This window comes from Typopeltis vanoorti, chromosome 20 (assembly GCF_054136105.1).
Source record: "Typopeltis vanoorti isolate ZY-2024b chromosome 20, IOZ_Tvanoo_1.0, whole genome shotgun sequence".
In the NCBI taxonomy this organism is placed as follows: domain Eukaryota; kingdom Metazoa; phylum Arthropoda; class Arachnida; order Uropygi; family Thelyphonidae; genus Typopeltis; species Typopeltis vanoorti.
Window position 1 is genome coordinate 85,899,771 of NC_143568.1, and position 26,877 is coordinate 85,926,647.

At 35.7% G+C, this 26,877-nt stretch overlaps 1 protein-coding gene across 4 annotated transcripts in view; it reads left to right on the forward strand.

Moving 5' to 3' along the window:
- LOC150095626 (lysophospholipase D GDPD1-like) overlaps nt 1–26,877 on the forward strand; it is a 144,451-nt gene that overhangs the window by 70,971 nt on the left and 46,603 nt on the right. For all 4 annotated transcript variants that reach the window (XM_090409983.1, XM_090409982.1, XM_090409984.1 and 1 more), the window contains 3 exons: nt 7,355–7,473; nt 10,610–10,699; nt 24,625–24,758. In XM_090409983.1, coding sequence (XP_090266109.1) covers nt 7,355–7,473; nt 10,610–10,699; nt 24,625–24,758 — 343 coding nt within the window. The remainder of the gene's footprint in view (nt 1–7,354; nt 7,474–10,609; nt 10,700–24,624; nt 24,759–26,877) is intronic.

Below are 26,877 nucleotides of genomic sequence, written 5' to 3' on the forward strand. Positions count from 1 at the left end.
TACTGCCTGACTTTGCAAAGGTGTTCGACAGAATACCACATGAAAAAATATTAAAAAAATTGGAGCAAATGATTATGTTGGATTCTGAAAGAAATATCAATAACTTTAATTTCTCTTCATTCAGAATCCAACAAAGTAGTACTGTAAGATTGACACGAAGGAAAAATTTCAATACATGACAGAGAACTAGAGGACACTCTAGTAAAAGTTGTGTTAGAGTGTGGTTAGTAAGGATATCTTGACCAGATTTTTTGCTTGGAGAGTGGTGAGTGGAATGCATTGCCAGAATAAGTAGAGTGCACTGATAGTGCATTAAGTTTAAGGAGAAATATAATATTCAAGACTTGCTGTTGGTCTTTCACAATGAATCCCATGATTCCATAGAGATACACATATAATGATAATATAGACCTTGGTAAATAGAAAAGTGGAGATATTGGTTGATGTGAGAGATTGTTAGACAGATCAAGATGTTGCATAATTGAAAAGTGGAGGAGGGAGAAGATAAATAAACAAAGTAATCCACCAAAGTCAGTGTGCATACACCAGTGAAAGTTGTTGAATATATAGAAATTGAATGGAATGCATTATCAGAGAAAGTGTTGAGTTCCCTGATATTTGTTGTGACCTGTGGATGTTTTGCAACTGTATATATTGGCTATATTATGTATTTAAAGGGAAGCAAAAAAGAGAGTTGCAATTATACTATTATGTACTATTAGAAGTTATATATTCATAATGCTGATGACTTGCAGTAGTTATTCAATGCAACATTTGTCCTGTTGTTGATTAAGCTAGCTAATCTTTTCTCCTAATTTTATAGGTTCTATTCCCAGGCCTATATATGAGGGGAGTCTAGAAAGTTCTGATAAACACCTAGAACAAAAATGATATTTAAGCAACTGATACAAGGGTGGTCCGAAAAGTTCTTGGCCTCAACCATAGATGGCAACACTATTGTCACGATTTTTTTTTTTTTTCTAAGTTGGTACATCTGTCATAAGCATCCATGTGAAATTGCAAGTCATTCTATCAAGTAGTTTGTTTTATACAGCTGTCTGAAGCAAAAGTGTTGTCTATATCCCTTGAAATGGATAAAATTGAGTATCGTACTGTTATAAAATTCTTTGTAAAAGAAGATTTAACACCAAAACAAATTCATTCAAAGTTCTTAAAAGTTTATGGGCACTCTTCTCCTTGGTTTTTGGCAATTAAGAAATGGCTGCCAAGTTGGATGTCCAAAAAGTGTAGCAACACCAGAAATCATTGATCAAGTGCACAATATGGTATTGGATGACCAGGTGAGTCAAAGTGCGTGAAATTGCTGAGACTATAAGGCATTTAAAAAGAACGTATAGGATATATTTTGCATGAAGAATTGCAAATGAATTTGCGCTAAATGGGTACTGCACTCTGAGCAGTGTTTGGAGCATTTTAACAAGAATAAAACTGATTTTGTGTGTCGATTTATTAAGACTTGGATTCACCATTACACACCTGAATCCGAACAGCAGTCAGAGCAGTGGACTGAAGCTGGTTAGTCAGTTCCATCAGCAGGAAAGGTCATGGCATCAGTGTTTTGGGATGCTAAAGGCATTTTGTTTATTATCTTGAAAAGGGTAAAACAATAACCAAGGAATATTATTCTGATCTTTTAACCAGACTAGACAAAAAAATTTTTGAGAAAAGACCTGGTTTGCAGAAGGAAAAAAATCATCTTTCATCAGGACAGTGCATTTGCCCATAAAGGTGTTTTGGCAATGGAAAAATTAAGGGATCTGCACTATGAATTGTTGGAACATCCATCCTATTCCCCAGATTTGGCTCCCTCGGACTTCAATCTCTTCCCAAAACTAAAACTCTTCCTCACTGGTCAGCATTTTTCTTCGAATCAAGAGGTTATTTTGCAGATCTTACTGAGAACCACAACAGGGACAGGATAATGGTGCTGGAGCATCGCTGTAATAAATATGTCTTAAGGGAGATTATGTTGAAAAAGAAAAATAATTTTGAAATTAGAAATTTGTTTATTCATTGTTAGGCCGAGAACTTTTCAGACCTTCTTCTTCCTTTCCAGGCTCATAGGCCAAGTGGCCTGTTCTGGACTCAATTCCATCTTTTTAAGGGTCTTCCTCTGCATTGAGTATTCTGCTTCTATTCATTCTTAGTATGTGTTCTTTCCATTTTTCTCTATAGCAAATCACTGTTTCATTTAGGGAGGTTGTAATTCCAAGTTTTTTTCTGATTTCGCTGCTTTTCATTTTGTCCATTATTGTGACTCCTTCAGTTCTGCGCAGAAATTTCATTTCAGATGATTCAATTCTTCTTTCATCTGCTTTTTTTTATTGTCCATATCTCACTGCCATAAAGTAAGGTTGGTTTAGCAACTGTATTGTAGATTCTTATTCATGTGTTTTTATATATAATTGGGTTTAAAAATTTTATTTATAATGCCTGTTACTTTTAAAAAGTTTGATATCTTTGGTTCTATATCAGCATCATTTTCATATGACATTGTGCAACCTAAATATTTGAATGTATTTAATTGCTGTATTATTTTATTGTTTATTACTATTTTGCTTCTTATTGGATTAGCAACTTTGAAGGCCATGAACTTTTCAGACCAACCTCATATAACCACAAGGAAGAACATATGAAGAGGATATAAGAACAGAAGTTACCTTCATAACTCTGCTACTAGTATGTTCTTTCTTGTGGTTACATCAGTTGCTGTAATCATTCTTGTTCTAGGTATCGATCAAAAATTTCCAGATTCCCTCTCCCCCACTCATATTTGGTGTTTTACTATATGTTACATACATGAACACTAAGTTTTACTTTTTATATATTTTATAAACGGTGTGTGGGGAGGGGTCGGGTCAGATCTATTCTGACATTATATACAAAATATCTGCATAGGCAGAATTTTAACACATTTCAGTCACTCATACATAACAGAAAACTTGGCTAAGCTTGTGGTCTGGAAAATAAAAACTTATGTTCCTCATCAATCCGTAAGTTCTTTAAGGGAAACAGCAGCAACAAATTTCCTTGCACAAAATCATGCAAGAACATGACAACTCATATCTTTATCTTCAATATGTACTTTACTGCAAGTATATTCAGTTCCTGTTTAAGTGAACTAAAAATACAGTGTATGAGTTCCAGCTATCCAACATGAGACAGAATGCAACTAGTGTGGAAAATTCCTGTGCTTTTACTTGACAGCTGTCAGTTCCATAAACACAAAAAATAGCTTTCTATCCAATCTTCAGTTAAAAATTACGAAGGCAAAAATATATCAGCTTCTCAATAAGAATGTAAACAAATAAAAAATCTACTGAAAATCACTTTGTTCCTAATACTTATTTACTTTGTTTCTCAAGTGAATCATTACATGTCTCCCTTTTCTTCTAGCCATTCAATGTGCTTACATCTTTTTCATACATATTAAGTGTTTCATACTACAGTAGAGCATACTGTGTTCTCTAATTTGCTGCATGTATGACATCATCACAAATGGCAAAGAGAAGTTTTCAGTAATGTTGTGGACTATATATGTTGGGCCCTTCATGAGAGGTTGGTTGATCAACCTATAGTACGTTAGTACTGTATATGGGTAGAGGATTGGGAAAGTTGTTTACATTTGATTTAAAAGCCTGTATATTGTATTCTTTGGGAAGACTGTTCCACAGTGCCAGCGGTAGCAGGAATGAAGAAGGAAAAGAAATTTGTTCTGTGGGTTTCAAAGTATACTGTGAAAGGATGTTGGGCGGCAGCTGTAAGTGTTCCAACAGGCTTAGTACTGAGTAGGGGAATTATCAATGCTATTTCAGATGAACATATGCCATGGAAATATTTATAGAATACACAAATTGCAGAGATCAAACATCTGTGTGAAAGTGGGGGGGGGGGTAAGAGATAGGTTGTTTATCAATCTAATTGCTCTCCTCTGTATTGAGTCAAGTATTTTAAGGGAGCTTTTAGGAGCCTCACTCCAAATGTGAAAGCAGTAGCTGGATGGATTTGGGATTCGTGTAAGGTTAACAGCTGTTCAGAGGTAAAGTAACATCTTGAGCAAAAGAGATCCTATTTTTTTGGAAGCTGAGGATTCAGTGGTTGTGATGTGTTTATGCCAGGAGATGTCTGATGTCAGGGTAATTCCAAGAAGAGAAATCTCATCTTGTCTGGAAATTTGAATCTTATCAAAAATAATACTGGTGGATTTTTTTTTGTGAGAAATAAGATAGAACTGGGTTTTACTAGCATTGAAGTTGATGAGGCTATCTGAGCCCCATTGGAGGAAGCTTGAAAGTCAGAATTGAGGGTAATGGTGGTTGATGTTTTGTAGGTTGAAGTGAGTTGTGTCGAGTGAGGTTTGTCAAATGAAAGGGAGGAGTGCAATGTGCGGTCATCTTCAAAACTGTATATTGGGTTTGAGGTTAACTGAAGTAGGTCATTGATATACAGAAGGAAGAGGATTGTGAGAGAACAGAACCTTGTGGAACCCTAGCATTAGTTTGATGGTGAGAGGATAAGGAATGGTCTACCATCACACATAATGTGCATATAGACAAAGCTGGCAATTCAACTACAGAAGTCCTGAGACAGTCCAAATGATAGGAGTTTGCTTAATAAGCCTTTGTGCAAGACCCATCAAAAACTTTAGAGATGCCAAACAGTCACTTGAGATTCGCCAGATTTCTCCATGGCATTTGTCCAGAGATGGGTGATATATCAGAATAGATCTCTTGTTGATTTGCAGCAATGGAATCCATACTGGTGGTAGCTTAATAACTGGGTGCCTTCAAGATAGTGTAGGAATTAAGAATTGGTTTTCTCCATCACTTTAGATAGGACTGAGGTGAGTGAGATAGGCAGTAGTTGGCAGTAATGTGTCACCCTTCTTAGGAATGGGTTGAATATAGGCCTATTTCCTGATACTGTTCTCATATATGCAACTCTATCGACCAGAGAGCCAATCACCAATCCAATTCACTAAACTGATATTCAAGTGTATATGTTGCAACTTAAAAATCAGCTTGTGATGTAGCACCCTGTCAAATGCCTTTTGGAAAAATCCAAAAATAAAAATGACTGTATATGCTTTAACCTCATCCATTACTCTACTGTAGAAGGTTACCAGATTGCTGAAACAAGAGCATCGTTTAAAAAATCCATGCATAAATATGCTGGTGTCCAAATCTAAGGATGAACTACATTTTTACCTGTATATGAAAAAAATTTCTTGATTACAGCCAAATGTGGACAAATTTATTGCCACCATACCAATAAATTATATTACACAAAAAATTTATTACAAATTAAATTGCAATATGTTTTCAACAAAAGTTAATTTCTTAAGGACATAGTTAAAGAATTAAATGTACAGTGCTTACAGAAAACTGAAGACATTTCAGTGGAATATGTCCACCCTGAACTGTGATGCAGCTCTCACAATGTGCTAGCACCAAGTGATTCAGGAGTTCTTGAAGCAAACTGTTCCACTCCTCATTCAGAGTAAGGATAAGGCCTTGTTTTATGGAGAGGAATTTTGAGCAGCAGTGCATCTCCCTGTTACTTCCCAAACATGTTCTGTGGGGTTGTGATCTGGGGAGCATGCTGGACACTAGATTCAATTAATATCCTGTCTCCAGAAGGATCCTCACTGCTCATGTATGATATGGTGTGGCATTGTCATCTATAAAAATGAATTTCTTCACTTACAGCACGACTGAACAATTGAACATGCTGTCAAACTTTATTGCAATATTGTTCACCAGTCATAGTCCCTTTTTCCAGTACTTGTAGCTTAGCTCTGTGCATCCATTAAGCATAATGCCTCCCTCGCCCCATGACCCCAGCACCACCATATCAATCCCTTTCAAGAACATCCTTACAGTGGTAAGCAGTACCACTTTCAAGCCAGATCAAGTGTCATCTAGAATTGGAGGAAAGACTAAAATGACTCATCTATAAAGAGTACATTAGCCTATTGGCATCTTGTTCAATTTTTATGTATACAAAGCCACTAAAAACATGCTCTACAATGAGCTGTGGATAAATGGACAGACTACAGGCTTTTCAGTATAAGGCCTACTTAACTCAGATGTCTTGCCACAGGTTTGTTGAAATATCCACATGCCTGTGCTTGAATGGAGCTGACTTACAAGCTGACCTGCTGTGGTGCATAGATTACGTTTTGTTGTAATAACAGAAAATCTGTCTTCATGCTCTGTGGTAGAGTGAGGATGACGTCTTAGCAAATGTCTGGAACACATTCCATTAGTTTCATATGCTGCCCAGAGCCTGGATACGCTGTGAGATTCCAAACTCGCTGGCAATGGCAATCCTTTTCCCTGATTTTTATTGCCTGAATATAACATTTATTTGTTCCTAAAAGATCTCTCCTGTGTTTGGTCTTTGCTTCAGGCACATGTATTATGTCAATCTGTTATTCTTCTGGATCACTGCAGGCACCTTTCTTTTTGGTTGCATCTTATGTGTCAGATAATGGTGGATCTCTATCCTATGACTTTTCAGTTGATATGGAAATATCACAAGCTCTGCATTATTTTGCTTGCTGTCTTTTTCTCTATAAACAACTGATTTCCTTCTGTATCAGTGACAGAATTCAGTTTTGCTGATAGCAGTATGCTACATTCCATTTTTTTTATTTTATTTTGATAGACCTTGCACTTTATTGATCAGCAGAATATCTACTTCTACAACTCTGATCATTTTCTACATGATTCTGAAAGCTTCTTAGTTTCATTGCTAGTTAAAATCTGTTATTGTTCAAAAAAAAGAAAAAACTTTGCTCGCCCAAATTACTGAACAAGATTTCTTTTCTTGGAATAACTATTTAACTTTGTCTTTCTTGGCACAAACGTTACAACTGTCACTTCTTCAGCATCCAAGAAACACTGTTCATTCAAGATATCACCAATTGACCAGACTCTTTCTTATATATATTATTTCTGCTTACATTTCCTGTAGTTATCTTCAGGGCTATGCATCAAAATTTAAGTATTTTCCCTAGTTTTAAAAGTAGTGGCTTTTCAAATTTTTCTTCTTGTATACATTCTATATTTCTGACTATTGGAACAGTTGTCCTTTTGTATATTTTTTAAGAAATTAATCTCCTGGTATTTATCTTATAGGTTTGAAAGAACCTCTTCTATGTTTAATTACTATAAAATTAGATTTTGAACCAATATTTTAAATTCGAAAGTTTTGCAAGCATTTATTCATAATCTATTGAACCAGTGTGCATGTTCTCTGATTGTAATAAATTTAGTTTTTTACTTCATTTTAAAGTAGATAAATGGCATGTAATTTTTAATTTTAATAGGTGATCTCTCTTATGGTACTACTGGAAGAATTCCTCGTTTAAGAGAAGTTTTTGAAAAATTTCCTGATGTTGCAGTCAACATTGATATCAAAAGTAACAATGATCTCCTAATAAAAAAGGTCTATAGTTATGTCTTCATTTGTTTAATTTTGTGTATGTGTGTGTATGCACACATGCATGCATGTAGATATGTAATTAAGATGATAGATGAAAAAAAGTGGTAGTAGGATGATTAACAGCTAATGCATATCAAACTATATTCATTTCAGCACAGTGATGGAATGGCCCATCTGTTAATTACATTCTAGGTTTAGCTTACACAGTTTAGTGACCATCTGTTTGATAATGCAAGCATTTTTTTTTTTTTTTTTTTTTCAGTATAATTTCCTCAGCATTGGAATGTTGCGAAAAGTGTATAGAGCATATTCCAATTCAAGTATTCATGTACCTTCATTTGTCAGCAAACTGGCAACATATATTGCTCTCTATGAACCAGGATTCATTGGTGACTGTATGTGTGGATTATTTATCTTTTGCAACCTTATCCACTTGTGATAAGATTGCAGAAACTAGGTTACATAGAATAGTAGTTAATCTTTATGGATCTTAGTATGCCCAGCCTTCAGTCATTATAAGATAGAACACTGTATATTGCTTTATTAAAGTAAATTAAAATGCTAGTAAAGATTTATGATGAGTTTAATGATCACTCACTTTATGTATGAAAAATTGAAGAGAAGATTTAACTTTCTTTGGTGAACTGAGCACTAGTCCTCTCTAATGACTATGATGGATATTCCCTTTCTCCCAGCTAATATTTTAGCTAGGAGAAAGGGAATATCCATCAGCACTATAAAAATTCCCCTAACCTCATTTACTTTTATCAAAACTACAGCTTTCAACATTTTAAAAACTTCTTTTTCAGGGCCTTAAGTTCTCTGTGGCAGAGATCTAGCACGATGTTGATTGCAGTGGACTGCAAATTATCTGCTACTAATATATGCCAATGTGAATCACTACTGTCCTCTGAGTGCATAAATGCATCTCTCCAATCATGACATTAAGTTTGTTTTATGCCCATATTCAATAATTGTCATGCATTATAGTTACTGTATTGTTAAAAACAGGTAACTGTAGTTGCTTAAAGATTAGAGATAGATAACAGGAGACCTTGATAACTATAAGATAAAGTGGAGAACTGACTTTGAACTCAGAGCCAGTGGTCAATTCCCATTTAGTACTCTCAATTATTCCCAGTTTACCATTATGTCCTGTTATTGCTTGGTATCGGGGATGGGCTGGTAGTGTAGGATTAATCCAATCAAATTTATGTTATATTAGTGTGTGGTGTGTTGTTATTATTGTGCGATTCCTCCAATGAGTCCAAAGACTCGTCAAGGGAGAGCACCCACTCCATCACTCAATCCACCAACTACAATGAACCACAACTACCATCATCTACACTTACGCCATCTACTGGCCACAACCATCAGACAATCACAAACATCCATGCCCACAGCAGGATTCGAACCTGCAGCCTTTTTTGGCTGATGGGTGGATACAATAACCACAGCTAACCAGGCCGGCTGTGTGCTTTGATAGCACAAAATGAGTAGACAATTTTAGCTGGGATATTTCTGTAGTTAAGAAAGTCACAATGAAAACTAATATTAACTACAATAAATTTAATATTTCCAGTATTTTGGCAAATTGCCATCATTAAGGAACACAATACTATGATATATATGCATGCAAGCACCACACTGAGTAATGATACTTCAGCCTCATTACTCAGTGTAGTGCCTACATGCACATGTCATATTGCATTTTGTTCCCTGATGTCAATTTGACTGAAATATTAAATTAATATTTATTTAAATTTGTTATAGTCCAAGTTGTAACTTCCTTAAAAACTACAGATATTCATAACCAATATATAAGCCTTGCCACCAGACTAGTTGAGACATTGCTTAGTTATACGAGGCTTATTGTATTTTTTCCACTGGGGAACTTGATGAAAGCTCAGTCAGTTATTGCAAAGTCCTCAGCATAATTAAAGATGAGCACCATTGACATAAAGTCCTCAGCATAATTAAAGATGAGCACCATTGACATAAGAAGCATCAGTGGAACAAAGATGGAGTTCTCAGAATTAGAGGGAATACCATGTTAACGTTGGAAGTTGCTAACACTAAAAGACCTAAACAGATAAGATCCTAAGTGATAAGTTGATTGCTTTAGTCACTAGAGATAAGAGAAAGGAATACATGTTTAGTATTCAACACTAAACATGAAATAAAATTCTTCATTTGGAGCAATTTCAAGTATAAACAATGAGCAAATTTCGAAATGGGGAAGTGAATAATGAAATTTATTTGTGCCCGATATGATTGAAGGTTCTAATAAGGAAGAAAACATTTCTTTTTTTAATCATTATGATAGTGATCTGACAAAGAAAACTTACTATTATAGTTTTAATTTCAGTTGTAGTTATACCTTTCTTTATGAAATATTTGACTGTATGATGCTCAATATTTCCCATTTTTTATAAACATGCTCAACACACTTTGATGGGCTACTGAACAAAAAGTACTTGGCATTTTTCATACTTTCATATTTTAATAAGATGAATGCTTAAAATGCCAAAAACATTTTGGCAGTTTAAACACCATCAGTCAGATGAACTTTTCACACTCCTTTTATAGGTAGTGACTAATTGATGATGATAGAATATAAGGGATATAGTATTTTCAGATTGGGCATCTCATTGATTATGAACACTTGGAAATTCTGAACCCCTTATTTTATTCCTGTATCGGTTACCTCAATGTATATAAGAGGGGATGTCTTGAAAAGGTCATGACCATTGAAGAAATTACATTTGTCAGGTCACTGGAGAATTTCCCTCTAAAAGACTAATAAAGTGGAAAATACTTGGATTGTTTTTTCAATTACACCAAATAAATCCAACAGCAGAGGTTATTTTTAGAAACTGGTCTATTTGTATACAAATGTTAGTTTTCCCAACTGCTTAGTAACTTGTTGATAACTTAATTGCCAGGATGAAGCAATTAACATGTTGACTCACTTAATGACCTTACTTTGAATCCTCTATTAATTTGTTAGTTATTAATTTGAGGTAAAATTAAGAGATGCATGTGATTTACTTACATGTTCTGTAGGATAGTGGTTCCCTAAGTAAAGATCCTTTTCTTAGGGAATCTTTCTCTAAAATATATATAATATTCATTATAGGTGAGTGAAATGATCAAGGAATACCAAAGAGAAGAAATCACTGTATGGGGAAATGTTAGTGATGTGGTGGCTTATAAATGCTTCAAAGAGGTTTGTTTCTCTATGAATTTACTTTTTTTAATAAAACATTGTTCATTATTGAGGTAAATGTTTAGAATTTTGTGCTTTAAATTATATTTGCCAAGAAATTATATTCTTCTTTGATCTTTTAGAGCCTCCATAGCTCAGTCAGTATAGGCGAAGCCCTTTGGTTGGAAAGACCTGGGTTCGATTCCCATCAGTGACGTGAGGAATGTTTATCTGGACTCTTTCGACTAAAGGTGAGTTAGCCGGTCTCATACGGTGGTAGTGGGTTTTTTACCCAGCAACTCGGGTTTTTTGTCTCCCAGAACAGGCAAAACCGGTCCCGTGAACACATGGATTAGTCATGAATACGTCCTAGCCATATGCCGGTCCTGAGCCCAGATAAAATTGGGGGAAATGCAATGGTGAATTACCCTGTAAAAATCTCACCAGGAATACTTAGTGGGCAATGCCTACAAAGTCGCCTACGGTCAGAAACGACTGAAAGGAAAAATCAGATTGATCCTTTATCTGAGCGCAACCAAACAAAGTTTGTGCGAGTTATCTTCACAACTAGACTACTTGTATAAAGAGGCTGTTGACTTTACATCAGTTGACTTAGTATCCCATAATACAAAGACTCCTTTTCAGAAGGATATATTGCTTTACATTTGGGGAGAGTCACTACCCATACTGGATTTGACCTTTGAGTTCCTGTCAGTGGGAGCCAGATCTAAGAAGATATCAAGGTTGAATTAATATAGAAGTTCAATATTATCCATATACAAGTAGTAAGAGTATCACCTTTTGGCAGTTGATGTAAAATCAAGTAGCCTAATTATGAAGATACTTCATGTACAAATTTTATTTGCTTATTCTTTGGTATACAATCAAACAAAAAAAAAATACTTCCTTGGCAAGTATTTCTTAAATTTTTGCAATTATGTTTTTTCTGTAGGATAGGTAGTTTCATATTTACTAAGGGAAGAGAACTTTTTATTAAATGATTACCTGGGAAGTATGAAAATTCTTATTTTTATTAATGGTATTGAAATATTTTCTGTTAATATCAGTATTAAATGATAATGAAAAGTGAGAAAAACCTGTATCACTTTTCACTACCACCATCAGAATCACTGAGTTGCTACGTTTTTAGGGTACACACACCTATCTGCAGAAAATAAGAATAAACTACTACATTATCCCCAAACATATTGTATGCCTCATGGTTTGAGGCATACAATAATATGCTTCAAACCTTGGTCCTGATACTCCTTTATGGAATAGTGGTATAACAAATCTCAAAATGCAGTGAAAGTGGAGAACCTTCTTTAATAATTACATCCTTCTTAAGGGTCATCGTGGGTGAGATCACCTAGATTCCCTTTTCTTGACATGATTTTCAATGGTATCACCACACAAACCTTTTTCTTACAGTAACAATGATGTCTTATTTTTAACATTGCAATTGTTATATTAGAATTAGGATTCTGGATTATCTACAGTCCTGTTTATAGTTAAACTCTTAAGGAGAAAGGTTCCATGGGTAGAATATGTGCCTTCCATATGCTTGGGGTTTTTAGACCATCATTGTTACTGTAAGAAACTTTAAAACCCAAAGTCTAGCTTAGATACGTTGACTATCTTTTCGCGATCTGGCCTCATGGCCGCTAGACACTTTCCTTAGCCACCTAAACGCATACAGTTCACAATTGAGATTGAAAAACAGAACACACTTCTGTTTATAGATACACTTGTCACATGTCTTCCTTCTGGCAGTCTTTCCTCCACTGTTTATTGGAAACAGACACATACTGGTCAATATATACACAAACTCCTACCACCCCCCAACACAAAAACTAGGCATCATTAATACTCTAAAAAACAGGGTTCTGAAGATCTGCTCCAAATTCGTCTTTAAAAGCTTGTTCATTGGAGCAGATCTTCAGAGCCCTGTTTTGTAGAGTATTAATGACACCTAGTTTTTGTGTTGGGTGGTGGTAGGAGTTTGTGTATATATTGGCCATTATGTGTCTGTTTCCGGTAAACAGTGGAGGAAAGACTGCCAGAAGGAAGACATGTGACAAGTGTATCTAGAAACCGAAGTGTGTTCTGGTTTTCATCTCAATTGTGAACTGTATGTGTTTGTGTTGTTTGTTTTAGATGGCTAAGGAAAGTGTCTGGCAGCCATGGGGCCAGATTGCGAAAACATCGTCAACGTATCTAAGCCAGACTTTGGATTTTAAAGGAGAGGAATCTAGAACATGTTGCTCAAAATGTTCCATATAAAAGTTAGCAATAGGGGGGATAATGGCGAGTCCATGGCTGTGCCTTCTTTTTTGTAGGTAGAAAGCGTTTGACCATACAAAATAACCAGAAGGTAATACATGCGCAAAGAGCGCCGTAATATCTGGATGGAATTTCTTCTGTAAAAGAAGGATTGTGTCATTGATTGGGGCATTCAGAAAGAAAGTAGAGACTTCAAAACTGACTAATAAATCATCTTTTTCTAATGTAATGTCTTTTATTATATTTATGGCTATTTTGCCTGCTTCTGTTTAGGAGTGCCCGTTTTAATGTCATTGGCTTTGTTTACTCACGAATTCTTAAGGCATTGTAGATGTATATTTACCAACAAATATATGTAGCATAAAGGAAGAGAAATTTACACAACTTTTATCTTGGGTGTTGTGACTTGTCTTCTTTCTGCGGTGCACAAACTACTGCAGTTATGGTGTTTTGGAAGGAAGTGAGGGGGGGGGGTCTTAGGTAATGTGAGGGAATTAAAATAGAAGAACCCAGATTTTTTGTATAATATGTATATATATAATTGTTGTTAGGGGTAGGCGGAGCAATTTTTTATAGGGTGGGAAAGTGTGAAAGGGGTTGAAAAAAAAGCAACTGGTTTTTTGAGGGGAGTTGTGGGAAAAGGTAGTTGACGGGGTGCAGTCCGTTTCAACTATGCTTGGTCATAGTCTAAGCTCATGGAGGAAGTGGATGCTATGCCAAGTCGGTTAGGTGTCTGACAATGACCAAGCATAGTCGAAACAGACCGCACCCCATCAACCCCCCTTTTCCCACAACCCCCATCAAAAAATCGGTTGCTTTTTCAACCCCTTTCACCCTCTTCCACCCTATAAAATATCGCTCCGTCCACCCCTAATAATGTATATGTTATAGTTAAAGTGATAAATCCAGTTATTATTAATCACTTTAACTGGTTAAAGTGAATAATTTCTAGAGGAGTCTGGTAAATGTAATAAAAACATGTTTATAGGTTTTGTAAATAGGCAGGCCCGACTGGTGGCATGTGCGAAGTGTGCAATATACCCAGGCGCCGCAGAAGAAAAGGTGCCTAAATGATGTCAAAAAATATGTGATAAGAGTTTGAACGAACAACGAATGGTACATATAATTATGAATGTACGTCGTCTTTCATTCATGACCCTTCAGATCTTCCCGGAAACGAACAAATTCTGGAATTGTATCCTGGACCCGATTATATCACTGTAATTTTTGATTAAAATTTATGAAAATATACCTAAAATAGTTCTTTATTTTTTTGATGTATCATAAATCAACTTATGGTTAATTGTTGAGTTCCGTGTAAAAAAAATTTGTATAAGCAGGACTAATCCGTAGGTAACATTATACTATAAAGCGGTTTTCATTTGTTTTTCATTTCCTGTTCGTTTTATTCACACTTTATTCAAAATAAAACATTTTTGGAAGGGCACCGAACATTAATTGCACACACAAGAAAAATACTATGTGCCAGGCCTGTATATAGGTATTCATTCTCAATAGAAATTATAACAGGTTAGGTTAGCTTATAATGAAAAAAAGAAAGGAAAGTACTTCTTTTGCACTCAATGAAATCAGAAATCATTATAAATTAACCTAACCTTTATTGGTTAGGTTAGTTTATAATGAAAAAGTAAGGAAAGTACTTCTTTTGCACTCGATGAAATCATTATAAACTAACCTGGATATCGCATGTCAAACCAGGGTGTAGTCGTAGTTTGTCGTGGTCAGATTAATGAGGATAAAAGATAAAACGTTGTGGGCTGAGCTTAATGATTGTGGGCAGATAAATGGGAATAACAAAAGTTGTTGTGGGCCGATGAATGGGGATAATAGATAAACGTTATTGCTGTATCTCTTTCCTCATCAATGGAGAAGAACACTGATCAGTTCCTCTCTGATTTATCTATTATCCCCATTTATCTTTTCAGCCCACAACAATTTTTATTTGTTATTCTCATTTATCTGCCCGCAATCATTAAGCTCGGCCCACAACAACGTTTATCTTTCATTCCCATTAATCTGCCCATGACAAACTACGACTACACTCTGGTTCGACATGCGACATCCAGGTTAGTTTCGGTTAGGTTAGTTTATGATTTCTGATTTCATTGAGTGCAAAAAGAAGTACTTTCCTTACTTTTTTCATTATAAACTAACCTAACCAATAGAGGTTAGGTTAGTTTATGATGATTTCTGATTTCATTGAGTGCAAAAGAAGTACTTCCCTTACTTATTTCATTATAAACTAAGCTGTCTATTGAGAATGAAAGCCTTTATATGAAACCTATAAACATGTTTTTATTACATGTACCAGACTCCTCTAGGAATTATTCACTTTAACCGGTAATTATTAATAATAACTGGATTTATCACTTTAACCGTAACATATATAATATATATATAATACAAAAAACCCGGGTTTTTCTATTTTAATTCCCTCGCATTAAAGACCCCTCCACTTTCTTCTAAAACACCATAACTGCAGTAGTTTGCACACTGCAGAAAGAAGACAAGCCACAACACCCAAGATAAAAGGTATGTGTAGATTTCTTTTCCTTTATGCTACATATATTTGTTGGTAAATATACATCTACAATGCCCTAAGAATTTGAGTAAAAAGCCAATGACATTAAAACAGGGGCACTCCTAAACAGAAGCAGGCAAAATAGCCGTAAATGTAATAGTTTTTAAGAGGAGTAACATGGGAGGTTTCCCAGAAATAATATCCAAATCCATCTTTAATTATGTTTATGAAGTGTTGTGTGTTTCTGATATAGGAGGGGAAATGACCTGGCTAATTTCTTGGCTAGGTGATAATTCGCGCTGTCTATACCTTCGACTATCACCAGAGGGGTGTTTTGTTTGTGTATCTTTGGTAGATCGTAAATTCTCAGGGAACAAATGTAGTGCATAATTAATATTTTGTCTGTATCTTCGGACCATGTAGTAATTGATTGGTTGCATCGTAATTAACAAGTTGGTATGTACTATTGTCCGAGACTAGCAGATTCATTTTTTCTATATAAGTGGTTTGGTTTAGAATAATGGTGGCACTTCCTTTAATCGGTTCTAGTTATTACAATGTTCAGATTTGATTTTAATGATTTCACCGCTGTTAATTCATGTTTCATTTAAGTTACTTGTTATTGTTTTCTTATGATTTATGTTTAAAATGTTGGCGGTTTTTAAACGTATTTTATCTGCTATGTTATTTGGGATGAATCTTAAGCCTCTTTCAATATTACAAATAAAATCCAGTTTGTTCCTCTATCTGGGTGCTATGGCAAAATTTAGACCTTTGCCGAGTAGCGAGAGTTTATCTTTGTTTAAGGCGCGTTGGATAGGTTAACTACGTTACTGTTACCTGCAGGCGATTGGTGACTCCTGTTTCTTACTTCTGGTTGGTTAATGTTCACTGTGAAGAAATTCGAATATGTCCGTTGGTTTTGTCGATCTTTTAGTCTATGAAATTTGGATATGAGATTTCCTTTCTTAGTTTGAAGGATATGGTTCGCCGTGTTGTCCATAATCTTTTTGAGGATATTCCAGATATCTGCGTTCAAGTAACTTGAAAGTTCCAATTTTACATTTTGTACCTGGTTTTGAGTAATGGCCAAGTCTTTTCTCATAGCCTGGAGAAAAAACTTGGTAAAACTTGATACAATAAATTTAGAAACTGCCAACATTTTAAACATAAATCATAAGAAAACAATAACAAGCAACTTAATGAAACACAAATTAACAGTGGTGAAATCATTAAAATCAAATCCGAACATCGTAATAACTAGAGCCGATTAAAGGAAGTACCACCATTATTCTAAACCGAACCACTTATATAGAAAAAATGAATCTGTGTAAGTGTGTGTGTTGGTCATTCATAACAGTTGGTTATTCATCATAACATTATTTTTTAAAAAAAGTTACATTTTGGTCCAAAGAACTTACTGAAAATAACTAAACCTTTGTCAAATAACCTCCAGATATGTAGGATACCTTAAATTTGCAATCACCCCTCCAATTTTGTCCAGTGACTGACAGCATAGACCAGCCCCCACCTACAACCAAACACTTATCCAAATCACATCTTTCCTCCCCTCACTCACTCACACACACACACGCAACTCTTTCTCATATATTAAAAATTCTCTTTCCTTTAAAACATTAATTTAAAAAAATCTAACAGATTCTGGTATGGGCTGCTTTGACATCATTGTTAAATGTATCTTTTGACAGAGACCTCTGACCTTAAGCTGTATTTTGTTTTGCATGTTTGAATTATTCAGTGCACCATTTATTCTGGTTATTTTCATGGTAAGGAAAAATACAAATCTTGTTTCTCTCTCACTAACCAAATTCTATATGGATCATTTTAAAAAACAATGTATGAGGGGGAATATAAGTCATCAGAGCTACATATAAGCTAGAATTTTTCCTTTGTTGTGTAGAGGTACTTATTTGGCCTCATGACCTAGATGCAGCATATGCATATTGTAGAGTTCTTCATTTGGTTATGAATTAAACTTGCTACTAAGTTATGTTCTTGTTTAATCCTTTATCCTAACGTAAGCAACGTTTGCATAAAGTATCTTCGTAATTACTTGTATACAGAGGCTGATGACTTCATCAATTGCTGTAGTATTTCATAATGCAAAGCATATTTCCTTTTGGATGTGTATAATGCTATGTATTATGAGAAGGGCTGCTACTCACACCAGTTTCTGCCTTTATTGAGGTCTCTGGTGTGGACCAGACCCAAAAGAGATGCCAATTCAACCTTGGATGTATGGAGATACCGAGAAAAGATAAAATGCAAGCTTAAAAAATATATATATATATATATATTATGCACCAGTTCAACCAATGTATCTCTTCTGGATCTGGGTAGTTGCCTTTGCTATAATGCATAACATTATACATGACTGAAAGGAAGTGTGCTTTGCATTATGGGATACTAAGGGAATTGATATGAAGTCATCAGCCTCCATAAATAGAATAGTTGTGAAGCTACTTCATGTACAAAGGATTAAGCAAGCATATAATTTCTTAGCAGTTTTAATTTACATTAGATGCATTTTTAGTCCAACTAAACAGCAAACATCCAAAAATACACTTCATGGTAAGAAAAAAAAAAAAGTGAATTGTCTTCCTTCCTAAACAGACTAATACTGCTACCTAATGATTCATTATTGTTTTCCATTTATAAAAAAAATTCGTGTATCGGAAGGTAATTACATAAAGAATGACCACCAATTGTATGGCATCCTGAAAATGCTTAGTGAGGGCTGTTTCTTGAAATGATACAGCTCTTGAAACCTTGGATATGTTTGCAGCACTTCAGAAGGGTTGTAACCATTGATTAAAAAAGAAATAAAATACTGTAAGCATCCCTTTAAAAAAATAAATTAATCACATGATCAGGGCAAAACTAGTCTTGTTCTTTATATTCAGAGCACAGTAGAAAAGATAGCTGAAGTCATTCGACTAGCCAGCTTCATCCATTCTCGTTAGGATCAACTTGATCCTCTTGCACTTCCTAGAGTATATAAAGTTATTGTGCCTGCACTTTGTCCAAATTTGGATTGATAAATCAGTTAACATCCACCTTGAGGAACACAAATCTGCAATTATCTATATGGCAAATTGGGACTGGCAGACCATGCTCTAGATGTTCCTTCACAAATAAATAAATGGAAGAAGATAGCTGTGCTACATAGAAATTGTTATAGGTGCGAGAGACTATTTTTAGAATCAGCATTGACTGTGAAGCACTCCTCCAATTTCAAAGTATGATTGCATTAGTTTGCCACAGACAGTTATTCTAAGACCAAATATAGCTGGACTTCTTAATACATTATCTGTATGATTATCTGGTCCTTAGACACTTTGCTAGTACATGAATTCTTTTTTTAGTTACAATTTGAATTGTTTCTACAACTATCTGAGTGTTGTTTACTTGTCACAGTGGTAATTTGTGCTTTGGATATGCTGACTTAATTCTGTTGATATTAATACTGTGAGGCATGTTTATGAATAGTATTGGTTATATCATACCAATATAGAAAAAATTACACAAATAATACATAAAAATGAGCCTCCGTAGCTCAGTTGGTATAGACGAAGCCCTTTGGTCAGAAAGACCTGGGTTCGATTGTGAGGAACCTTTATCTGGTCTCTTTCAATATGAGATAAGTTAGCTGGTCTCATACAGACTAATAAGACATAGTAGCTGAATCAGTCTTTGTTTTTTCTACAAAAACAGCTGAAATTGTTTTTGTAGAAAAACATGCTAATGATTAGAAGTTGGGGAGAGAAACTGGCACTGACTGGACAGGGGATATACTGTTTAAGAAATTGTATATCCCCTCTCACCTAGAAAGAAAAAAAGAAAAATAGTTTTTTTTTTTATATATATATATATATATATACAGGAAAATAAGGCAAAAGTAAAGAAAGGTTCAGGACAATTTCCTGATATTACCCTTGCTTTCGGTTTGTATAGGGGATGGGGGTGCTGAAAAGTTCTAATAAACACCAAGAATAAAAATGATATTAAGGCGACTGATACAATCACAGAAAGAACATATCTTAAAATCCTTTAACTCCCATGTTTCATCATATTTTAATAATTTGTTCCTTTAGGATACATAAGAAAACATGTCAGAGGTTTTGAAAAATTCGAAGACACAGTGCAGGTCAGTCATCAAGTTTTTCGTGCTGCAAGAAAAGTCCACAACTGAGATTTGCCAAACTGTGCCTGAGACTTCAGGGAACTCTGTCCCAGCATATCCAACAGTTGTCAGATGGGTGGCTAAGTTTAAAACTGGGCATCCTGACACAACAGATGCCCCAAGTTAGGAAGACCTTCCACAGCTGTCATACCTGAAAACATCGAAGTGCATGCAAGGATGTATCCTTGCATGCGCTGCATCCATCTGACAACTGTTGGATATGCTGGGACAGAGTTCCCTGAAGTCTCACACACAGTTTGGTGAATCTCAGTTGTGGACTTAGCCAAAAACATCCCTAAGATTCTAGGGATATCAAGGGAATGAAGGAGTTGGTCATTATTCACCAACATTTGGATGTGCAGTAGCTCTCAGTGAAGTGGGTCCCCAAATGTTTTGAATGCTGACCAATAGAACATGTGCTGTCATCTCAATCGATCAGGGACAAATTTTTAAGGCAATGGCTGTAAAAGATCTTGAAGCTTGAGTCATCTGAGTAAGAGGTTTTGTGAATGAATAGGAATGAAGTGCACTTTATGGGCAAAAAGGTTGGACATTAGTGAGAGATCATTGAGGTATAGGAGAAAGGGTGTAAGTGAAGCCTTGGATTACTCTGCCAATAATGGAAAAATCAGATGAGGTGGAATTATCTGCCATGACATGCAATGGATGTCCAGATAGAAAACTTGCAGTCCACTTGCATAGGGTAGGATGGAGATCATTAGGTGGCTTGGGAAGAAGATTGTATACCTGGCTCAAGTTCCTCAAAAAAATTGAGCAACTACATGAGATTCTTCATATCTTTCCATGACCTATGTCCAAAAGTGGGTAAGGTTAGTGAGGAGGTCTACTATATAATGAGAATGGCTGAATCCATATTGGTGATCACTAATTGACAGAAAATTTTTAGGTGAAAATCTTCTGCATATTGAAGTCAAAGCAGTGAGATGATAGTCTGATGGTTGACTTTTGTCTGCTTCTTTTAGAAATAGACTGGACAGAAGGCATTTTAAGGGAGATTTCGGTGCAGCACCTCAGATGTGAGAACAGTACCTTAAGGTTGGGTGAATTTCATGCTGTTGAATAGATGCCAGATGACTATGACCTTGTAAAGGTGATACAGAATGGGTATTAAGTAGTGGAGCTGAAGCTCTTAGTACAACTGAAAGGATACCACTTGGACCAGAGGTCTGATTAATATTAAGGCTGTTGTGTATTTTTCTGATTTTTTTCTGTTTAAAAGATCAGAGGGGGCATACCAAGAATGGTTTATGGAATAGTAGGGGAATGGAGGGGGGGGGGATTTAAATCCGTCATCTAAACAAGAGTTGGCAGAAAAGACTGATGCTAATCGATCTTTAGATGCTGCCATTGTTCTTCCATCATTTATGACTTATTTTATGTTTTAGTTTATTTTGCTAATTGCTAACTTAATAAATTATAAAAGGATATTTAATAACTGGCTTGTTTTGCTGAATTTCAAACCAGCATCTACAAATAAAAAAAAAAAAAAAAAAAAAACAGTAACAGTTTATATGCAACAGTAAGTGAAACATTCAAATTGTTAGACAAAATGTTTCACTTACTCAATGTTATGTGTAAACTCTACAGTGTTGTTTTGATCTGAGAATGCTGGTTTGAAATAAAGTGAAACATAAGCCAATTAATAAATATCCTTTTATAATTTAGTTTTATTTGGTGTTGTAATACCATTAAAATAAGTTTTAACATCTGGTACTTAAGCCTGGCAACAAGAACTGGGGGGGGGGGATAATAAACGAATCGTGACATTTACATTAATTTCTCACTCTAGCAAACTTGTTGGGATCACAGAATAATATCTATAATTCATAGTTTGCTGTTAATTCATTCAGATTATAATGCTCATGCAGTTTTGGTAGTTGTATATGCTACAATGGCACCTTTAATTAAAAATAAGTATAGACATAAAACTTTCTAATTTTGTGTGGAATGCACTTGAATGATTAAGGCCTAGACTATTATTGCAGAAGATTGATTGAGGCATAACAGATGGAATGTAAACATATTAGAAGGAAAGCTAGCAGGAAAAAAATGGATGCTGCAGATATATTTTGGGGATTTGTTTTATATAATAAGTTAAGAAAATGAAATGCTGAAGATGGAAGCTTGAGGGCAGAAGAATAACTCGCCTCGTAGTGAGCAAAGATTTGCCTTGGTTTTCTCAACAAGAGTTGGAAGAGAAGACTGATACCATGAGATTTGACTTGAGAGGCTGAGGTCTTTAGCTTGAGCCATTGAGTGTATGCTGCCTTTTTTAGCATGGACTGCTTTGACACATTTGTTGGATGGGGATCTAGGATTTTGAGTAGAATGGGAATAAAGGCATTCATCCTAGCAAGAATAATTCCTCTGGGAAAATCCCAAAGGTCATCCCAAACACAAGGCTGAGACTGGCCATTAAAACACTTTATAGAAAAGAAATACAGACAAGGTTATGTTTAAAGTTTGCTAAGAAGTGAGCTGACATCAGCAGTGTATTGGGAGGGGGAGAGAGAGAGAGAGAGAGAGAGAGCTGGTTAAGGAAAAAGACCAAGGTATTGGGAGAATGATTATCTGGTGATCTGGTAATTTGTGTTAGTTCATTACTGACAGCAGACATTCAGCTTTCCTTCCAGCCTTGTTAGAGAAGGGGAAGCCAGTTGAAATCTCTAAAAGGAGGATTTAATTGTTTGTGTGATTAGACTGTGTATTATCAACTTTCAGAGACAGATAACTAAAAGGTCAGTGTGATTATCAGAATTCAGAGTGGTAAAGGCAGCAAATGAAAGTCGAAAAATATGGCTAGGAAATCGTGAGGCCAAAGTAGATCATATGAAGGAAATTCTAGCTCTGATGAAAGTGCATGTTCTGCCCTTATGGAAAACTTATTTCATAATGCACTTTTGGAAAGTCAAGGTGAGATGTAGTCAGAGGATGTTTGAAGTTCAGTGATGAATAATGTAGATAGTTTGGATGTGTGTAAATTCACATCATTAATGTTCTTAAAATCTGTGGAAGTGTTTTTTGTTAGATTTTTTGGGTGTGTGTATATGTGTGTGTGTGTATGTGTGTATATATATATATATATATATATATATTTTTTTTTTTTTTTGCAATTTTTTATGGGAGATTTTTTAACTTCAGAAACAGTATAACTCATGCTGTCTTTCTTGTTAAAATATTGGGAAAATTAGAGTAAGGACATATAAGAGTGAAGGACTGGTGGATATGACCCTTGCAGAGGGAGTGTCCAGACCCCAATCAGAGTACATCTTCAACAATACAATCTGCTGCACCTAGATTCCCTACAGGCATAAGTTGGCAGAATAAGGTCTATCAAGATTAATGATTCTGATTGAGAAATTCATGAAGTGTTAGCATGGTACTGAATCTGTAATCTTGCTGCCTGCACAAAACACTTTACTGCTGTACCCTTGAATGGAAGTGCTGGCCCTAGTTGAGTAATTACGGTGTGGAAAGCCAGCACTTCCTCTCTGAGGGTATAGCAATAAATCAGTTTCTGCAGGCTGACTGCCTGATAGTTTCAGTCTAGTCTTGGTGTACTTTTGGCAACACATTGGGAGGGTTTCTGATCGGTTGATGAATAATCCTGCCATTGCTTACTTTACTAGGTTGTGCCTGGAGGAAGCCCATTGCAAGCTGCTTTATTCTGAATTGCATCATAATTGGAGTCTAGGCATTCCCTGTGTAAGAGTAATATCAACAAGTCCTTCATCCTTACTGCATGTCTCTTCTTGATAATTTTCCCAACATTCTAACAAGAAAGACAGCATTAAAAAAACTTGTACTGTTTCTACAGTTCAGAAAAATCTCCCACAAAATTTTTTTTTAAAAATATCAAAAATTAGATTCTCTTGCCATGCTATAATGAAATTCATCCCTGTGGCATGTTGAAGCAGTGATTCTGATCCCAGTTAGTATTTATGTGTTTTATAGCAAATTTTGCTTAGTTATGTACTCTTTAATCTATGCCATTAAACAGATGCTAAAGATGAAAATGTTGAAAATCACAAGCCTCAAAGTACAACCTACAGGTCTACATACATTAATGACATACATGGATCCAGAGCAGTCTTTACCCACCCAATTGGTTTAATGGATAGCATCTATGCTCTTCTTCCAGCAGACTGATTTTGAGTCCTGTTGTAGCATGGATGTTTGACTGTCTTGAAGTGATAGATTAATTTCATTGCCCAATATGAAAGGATCATCAGATCCTGAAAAATTTTGTTCTTACTCACCAGTCAGGCAAATCTTCATTAGTCACATGTTAGCCTGGGTGGAGTACCATAGTAGGCTAACATGTCCTAGTGCATGTTTAGTCCTGTACCTGGTCAATTTAAAAGCATTTGTTAATATTGTGGCTGATTTTTAGCCTGTCTAATAATAATTGTCGAAGCAAATATGTTAACATTAACTACTTGCATATTAATGTATTTGAGATATGAAGGGGAGGAAAACTATGTTTTATCAGCGATACATGATCATTTATTAATAACAGAATTTTGCTGCAAGACATAAGTATGTCTTGAATCACTTACTGAAAAAAAGTTAGTTTCCTCTATGCCATTAAACAAATGCTAAGGGTGAAAATGTTGAAAATTGCAAATCTCCAAGTAAAACCTGGACAGTCTTTACCCACTAAGCAACTAAGGCAATGCATGGGAGCAGCAAGTTTGGATGGCAACAAAATTGTATCTCAACCATAAAAACAATTTATTTTTTAGTTTACATATTTTCTTAAATCTAGAGGCATTTTCTGATCTATAGAAGCTGACCTTTGAATTTCTTTAATATCTTATTCAGTTTGAAGCTAACATTAACAAAATTATGAAAAACTGTTAGTTTATTAATATGTATATGTAATGTGTTTTCCAGAATCCCAATATTCCACTATTCTTCTCAGCAAAAAGAGTAACAACTTTAGTGCTGCTTTTTTACACTGGACTGCTACCATTTATTCCACTAAAAGAAACCTGTTTGGAACTTTTATTGCCATGTGTAGTATTCAGGTAATCAATTGAAGGTTACTTGCTTATTTGGCCATTCATTTTTTTAACTGTGATTAAAATAAATTGCTTGGTGATAATAACATATGCAACAAGAAAATCGGATTAAAAAATCTTCCTATATACAGGATGTGAAAGTTTCATGCTTGCGTGTTTTTCTTCAAGTGTCATCTCCTAGGAGGAGGTTGGCAACCATGTCACAGAACCTTTTTCTTTCTTTTGCTGCTCTGGAACATTTTAGGTAATTCAAGCCAGTCCAGTCCTTTGTCTTCGAACCACATTCTCCTGGGTACTACCTCTCCCTCTTTTTCCATCCAATTTCCCTTCTAATATTAATTTCTGAATGCCTTCTTGTCTGGTTAGATGTCCAAAATATTTAAGTTTTTGCTCTTTAATTATTTTCATTAATGTTCTTTTCATTTTTGCTTTCTTTAAAACATCTTTGTTTTTCATTTTCTGTCCATGGTATTTTCAGCATTCTTCTGATGGTCCACATTTGATGATCCACTGAAAATAGTCCCATAGTAATGATGACAAACTTGGTCAACAATCATGGGAGGTGTGCATCATATCTATCATATTGAATATTAGACTCATTCACAAAATACTGTAGCAATGCATTTCCACTTGCCCTCCACTCTCCAGTAAAAATAATTTACTTCTTTCTTCCTTCTTCACCACACCTGCACAACTTTCAGGGATGGCCTCATTCTGCTTTCACCTTCTACTCTTTTTTTTATAATTTTCTCTGTATTCTTCCATGTAAATCATCCCACTGATTTTTAGTGAGATTAGAAAAAGTTTAATAATACTTCACTTAATCATGTAACTGCATGAAAATAGTGTGTGTGTGTGGACACTTTAGCAATTTACAATTGGTACCAGCAAGCAAACCCTAATATCAGGTATGTCCACCTTTGGTTTTGATCACCGCTTGCATCCTCAGAGGGAGGCTTGTCACACTCCGAGGATGCAAGACATCAGGTGGAATTTGTTTCCATTCCTCCATCAAAGCAGCACTGAGTTCAGTGACAGATTGAGGACTTGCTGCTCTGGACTTCAATCGCCATTCAGATTCTTCCTGCAGATGTTCAATGGGGATTGACATTAGGCCTCTGCACAGGCTAGGGCAGTCATTTAACACCAGTCTCTTCATACATTCCATAACAGCTGTAGCTTTGTGTGGTATGGGACATTGTTTTGATAGTAACATGGGTTCATTCCATAAAAACTCCACAGTGTAAGCAACACCTGATTATCCAGAATATCAAGGTACTCAGCTGCCTTCATGGAACCACAAACAATGATCAGTGGTCCCACTCCAAATCAGCTGAATGCACCCCATACCATTACTCCTCCACCAAACTTTACTGTGGATACGACACACTGTGATAACAAGCATTTTACCAGGCTGCCTCCACACCCTGCCATCACACTGGAAACAGGTGAACCTTCATTTATCACTCCAGAGTACAATTTTCCACTGGTCAATTGTCCAGTTCATGCACTCTTTGCACCAGGCTAGATGAGCTGTCTTGTTCGTTGTGATGTTCAGTTTGTGTGCTGCTGCTCTTCCATGGAAATCCAGTAAATGGAGTTCTTTTTGTACAGTATTAGTGCTCACCATGGTGTTACTGTCACTCTGGAGCTCATCATGGATAGTCTGTACCAATTGTAGCTGGTTTGTGCATACCACCCATTTTAACACCCTCCTGTCCCTGTTGGTCATTTTTGGCATCTGCCTTGGATGTTTTCCTGCACTAGTGATGCCAGAATGTCTCCATTTGTTGATCACATCACCAACTGTTAATTTTGGATGCTTCAGTTGAGCGGCAATAGCATGTATGTGGCAACGTATGGACATGCCACCAGCCCATGATGATGCCTCTCTTGAAGTCACTGAGTTCGTCACGTTGCCATACCACCTGTATTCAACTGCCATGATGAAATATTGCTTTCTACTATCTGTACACAGGTTTTTATGTTATTAAAAAAATTGGCATGTTACATAACTCCAAATAACAGAGGTGTCCGTATAATTATTGATAGATTGTGTGTGTGTGTGTACATGCACAGAAACTTGGAAAGTTTCGAAAACTGACCGGAGAGTTTGAGAATAGTC